Source organism: Octopus bimaculoides, chromosome 17 (assembly GCF_001194135.2).
Source record: "Octopus bimaculoides isolate UCB-OBI-ISO-001 chromosome 17, ASM119413v2, whole genome shotgun sequence".
NCBI lineage: Eukaryota > Metazoa > Mollusca > Cephalopoda > Octopoda > Octopodidae > Octopus > Octopus bimaculoides.
The window spans coordinates 33,579,282-33,584,983 of NC_068997.1; the positions used below are offsets into that span (position 1 = coordinate 33,579,282).

At 33.8% G+C, this 5,702-nt stretch overlaps 1 protein-coding gene across 1 annotated transcript in view; it reads left to right on the plus strand.

Annotated features, from left to right (window-relative positions):
* LOC128249718 (uncharacterized) overlaps positions 1–5,702 on the plus strand; it is a 21,579-nt gene that overhangs the window by 9,020 nt on the left and 6,857 nt on the right. Inside the window, exon 3 of the mRNA XM_052974150.1 lies at positions 5,032–5,067. Coding sequence (XP_052830110.1) covers positions 5,032–5,067 — 36 coding nt within the window. The remainder of the gene's footprint in view (positions 1–5,031; positions 5,068–5,702) is intronic.

Genomic DNA, 5,702 nt, shown 5'->3' on the forward strand with positions numbered 1-5,702 from the left:
TATATATATATATATATATATATATATATACACATACACACACAAAAAGATAGATTCAACTGAGTGGGCAAAGAAAAGTATGAGACACTGCCTAGTACTTTTTTTAAATTTTCATAAGCCTTGCACTTATTCTATAAGTTTCTTCTCTTTCAAATCAGGAGCAAAATCTTTTAAAATGTTCCATAAGTCTGGAATTTTGGAATCTACACATAAAGATCAGTAGTATGGGATACATGTGTCATGATTAGAATTTTTTTAGGGTGTGTAAAGAGGGAAAGAACCCTCATCTGCAATTTTGATGAAATTTGAATCATAGGTATTCCAGTTCATTACAGAAAATATAACACAAAAGTCTAATTCCTCAATTGCATGTAACAGGAGCAACGCCGGATATACTTGTATATATGTATGTATGCCTGTATATATGTGAGATAATAGTTTCACTTTAATAGTTTCAGTATTAAAGTGAAACTATTAAAGTGAAAATATCTGACATTACAATAGAGAAATGTTATTGTTTCACTTTTGATACCTAGTACTGGAATAGTGGAGGAGATATGATATTGCTCTGGGCTCGCACTAGGCAAGAAGTTAAAAAAGTTTTTTGGCCTATGACACTACATGGACCCTAAGTAAGGCATGTGTAAAATTTAAATGAAATTGGTTGTGTAGTTCTCAAGTTTTAGGGATTCACACAGACAGACAGACAGACAGACACACATTCTCATCTTTATATATAGATTACACACACACACACACACACATGTATGTATATGTGCATATTCATATCTATTATATAAAAGTCAATGTCTTTATGTGTGTTCGTGTGTTAGTTATACATTCAAAAACTACTGCACCGATCTTAATGAAATTTAGAACACAAAATCCAAGCCTAGGGAGAAGGGTAATACTGTGTGCTTCATACAATTTCATGGAGCAAAATTACTGAATGGATCCTTATGATATTTGGATAAACCAATCATATTACGGGTATAATGCAATATGTTTGGCTTGAATTTGAGATGGCTTAAAGGAGGGCAGAACCCCCATGAAAATTCATAAAATTTCGATGTTGATGAAGTTTCAACCATAGGTAATTGACATACATCAAGAAGTATTCTCAAACTTTCCACTTCTCATGAAGATTCTAAGATCCCCTAATGGGGGCCTTAAGTCTCAAATTTTAGTCATTTTTTATTATCCAAAACTAGGTCAAAAATATTGAATGGATCTTTATGAAATTTGGAAATTATATTCTATGCATAAGGGCCATAACCTCCATGAAAATTCATATATTTTGGCTGTTGATGAAATTTTAACCATAGATATTAGACACAAATGAAGTAATATTTCTAAAATTCCATCTTCTTAGAAGTTAGAAAGACCCCTTCATGGGGACTTAACACCCACAATTTAGTTATTTTATCTAAACAAAGATGAATACAGTTGTACTCTTGGAAGCTGTAGGGTCGCCCGAGCATAAAAGATCAGTGTTATTTGTAATTCAATGGTACAACACTGTAAGAGTTTGCTTTGAGATATATTTAGATTATGATTTCTGCAATGTGGTGCATAAAATGTCAAGTAAATGAGAGGCATCTTTGCCTCCACTGATTCAGTTGCAAAGAGTTGAGTAAAGTTATTTGGTTGCAGACCTCCTTTCAATCTTTTTATTATCACTGGGTCACACATAGTCCCCCAATGGCAACATTGATTTCAAGGCCTTTCCAGATGAGTGACTGGTCATTGAAAGACATTTATAGATTGTAAATTTATTCTATCCAGTTACCTATCGGTATAGTGGTCATTTGCAAACTCCAGAGGTGACACTTTCATTTCCCCTTAGCGCTCACATCACACAGTTGTTAATGTTTATTTGAGTTCGGTCACAACCTTCCAATTGCTATAGATCCGTAATGCATCTTACGGCAATTATGTGGATAAACAAATTAGATACATTAGATATATCAAATTGCTCGGTATTAAAATGGCATAGATTTTTATTGTTTTACTTTTTTCTGTCATGTAACTGTGGCCATGCTGGAGCACTGCTGTTAATGGAACAAATCGACCCCAGGAATTATTCTTTGTAAGCTTAGTACTTATATTGTTAGTGCCTTTTAGCGAACTGCTAAGTTACGGGAATGGAAAAACAGCAACATCAGTTGTCAAGCGATGCTGCGGGTACAAATACAGACACACACACAGACACACACACACACACACACACACACACACACACAAATCTAAACATATACGACAGTCTTCTTTCAGTTTCCATGTACAAAATCCACTCATAAAGCTTTGGTCAGCCTGAGGCTATAGTGTATGTATATATATATATATATATATATATATATATATATATATATATACATACACAAACACACACACACATATATATACATACATATATATATGTACATAAATACATATACATATATGTGTGTGTGTGTGTGTGTACATATATCTAATATAATAAATGTGAAAACTAATTTCTTTGTCAGTGTGTCATACTTTAGCCCCCTCTCTCACTATTCATTGACACTCCTACTATTGCTCATGTTGTAAATGTGATAGAAGTGGAGGTGATGGTGATGATGGTGGTGGAGGGCAAGGCAACAAAGTCAAAGGTATTGGTGGTGGTGTCAGAAGTCTGAATGGTGTGTGTATGGGAATTGTAGTGGTGATGGTGGTGGTACTGGTAATGGTGATGGTTGAAAACAATCAACAGAAATCCGATTTGATTTGTTAGAGACGTTTGAGAATGCATTGGGAACAGACAGAGATACATAGGATTTTATATATATATATATATATATATATATATATATATATAGATAGATAGATAGATAGATAATATTTTGGGTATGAAATATAAAATATGTATATAACATCATCATCATATGTCCATTTTCCATGCTGGAATGGGCTGGATGGTTTGACTGAGGACTGACAAGCTGGGTGGCTATACCAGGCTCCAATCTGATTTGGCAAGGTTTCTACAGCTGGATGCCCTTTCTAACACCAGCCACTCCAAGAGTGTAGTGGGTGCTATTTACGTGCCACCAGCATGAGAGCCAGTCAGGTAGTACTAGCATTGGCCACACTTGAATGGTGCTTTTTATGTGCCACCAGCATGGGTGCCAGTCAGGCAGCACTGGCATCGGCTATGACTGATTTCACTTGGTTCAACAGGTCTTCACAAGCACTGTGTGTTGCTCAACAATTGAAGGGTGCTTTTAAATGGGCCAGACACTGGCATTGGCCACAGCTACAATCTCACTTAGCTTGCAGGGTCTTCTCAAGCACAGCATATCTCCAAAGGTCTCGGTCACTTGTCATTACCTCTGTGAGGCCTAATGTTCTAAAGCTGTGCTTCATCACCACATCCCATGTCTTCCTGGGTCTACCTCTTCCACAGGTTCCCTCCACTGTTAGGGTGTGATACTTCTTCATCCATACGCAACACATGACCATACCAGTGCAGTCATCTCTTTGTACACCACATCTGATGCTTCATATATGTATACATATATATATATTTTGTATTTCATACCCAAACTATTATATTCAATATATTTAATGTATCTAATTTGTTTATCTGCATAATTGCCTCTCTCTCTCTGTATATATATATGTATGTGTGTGTGTGTATGTATATATATATATATGTATGTATATATCATTCAACCACGGTAGTGGTTGAATATATTTTTAAGTCCACCATTTTGTCAATCGCAGCAGCTTCCAAGCTTCACCACTAATTCAGTTCTCAACTAAATTGCAAACTGTTAATAGTTTTAAAGAGGACACCTCCTCAGCTATACTTTGGCATAAATAGTTTGAGATTTGGTTCACTAGAAAAAAAGTTACATCAAAATATATGAGGTCTAAAGGGGGGCAGTAAGGCAGATATTCGTCTTCAATTAACATTAACTTTTTAATTCTAAAATAAAAGTATACTTTTCTTAGGCTTAAATGATAGAATAATGCATGAAGGATTCAGAATCGTTAGTCGCATTGAGCAAAAATTAGTAGATAAAAGTTATGAAGTGAAATGTCATGAAATTTCATGTCAGTACGTGAGGAAGTAAATAACGCAGCAAGCAATAATGTTAAGATAAGAATATATTACTAAAATGAATGCTTACATTCTAACATGGCAATCTGGCAGAAATTTTGGATGAAATGCTTGGTGGTATTTTGTCTGTTTTTTTGTTCTGAGTTCAAATTCCACCAAGGTTGACTTTACCTTTTGTATATTTTATTTTTTTAATTAAGTATTTAATAAAGTTATTTTTAATATGCTGTTGAATTAGAGTAAGTTTAACTTTTATTATTAATTTTCTCTTTCAGCTCTAATTAATTTGCTTTCTGCTTTTTTTTTTGTTTTTCCTTTTTAGTTACTTTCCTTTTCTTTTTAGTTAATTATTTAATCAAGCTAGTTCATTAATATGTTATATGCTTCAGATATGTGCATCTAAATTTATTGGGGCAGGAATATAGTTGTTTTTTGGTTGTGTCTCTATGGGCAAACCTGAAGGCATGTAGTAAGGCTGTCCAGAAAAGGCATTGGTTAAAAGTGCTTATATTCTAGATTTACTTTTTAAATTTCAAAATTAATTAAAAGGGATTTTTCATAAATCAAATTTATATTAATGGTAATTTTAACTTGTGCATATCTGATATGCTTTTATAATTACTGTTGTATTGAATAATTATCGATAGATCTAGATAAGCAGCAGTCAGTGCTATTATCACCAACTCAAAATCTAGGTTACTTAAGGTGAGCCTGGTAACTGATGGTGAGCATGGTGCAACCAACAAGATGGTAAAATTCTCTGCCATTAATTTGGTGTGGATGGGTAATATCAAATAATTCAATCACAATATATATTTAAATTAAACATGAAAAAAATTGAAATATTATCATCACTTACATGGAAAAATTGAAATATTATCTTTCAGTATTTTATAAGTTAAAATCTTAAATTATTAATTGACACAATATTAATTATCTTATAACAGCAATGCCTGGAAAAATCACAGATTACATGGAAAAATGTGAGTATGAAAAGTAATATTCTTAAGATTATAAACCTGGAAAAGTACAGGACAAGTTATTACACCTGGAAAAGTATAGGACAAACTATTACTTCTAGTAAAGTAAAGAATAAGAAATTTGGTCACTTCGCTAAAATCTGCAGGTGGTATGGGTTACACTTTTTCCATGACAGTAGATAAATTTTTATTCCACAACGTATTTGTAGTGGCTTCATGCAGGCAGAGCGTGGATTCGATCCTTGATTGCCAAATTTCACTACATATGAGTACATCCTCATAAATGAGACTTCCCCAATACTAAATAGGAAATGTACATAGTAGATATCATACCCCCATACCCACAGTTTACACAGGTAGAGTAGAATAATTAGTGGGCTGTTATGTAGATAGGTGTATGTATAAGTGAGTGTGTGGGTGTATGTATATATATGCATATGCACATGTATATAAGCATATGGATATGAAAGTAAATAGATCAACATACAGAGTGATAGGTACATAGGTTATATGAACAGACAAGCACACATACACAAATAGAGACTGAAACACATGACCATATATACACACACACTATACTTCACTCAAGGACACATATGGAGACACACATCCACACATATGGAGATGCACATCCATAC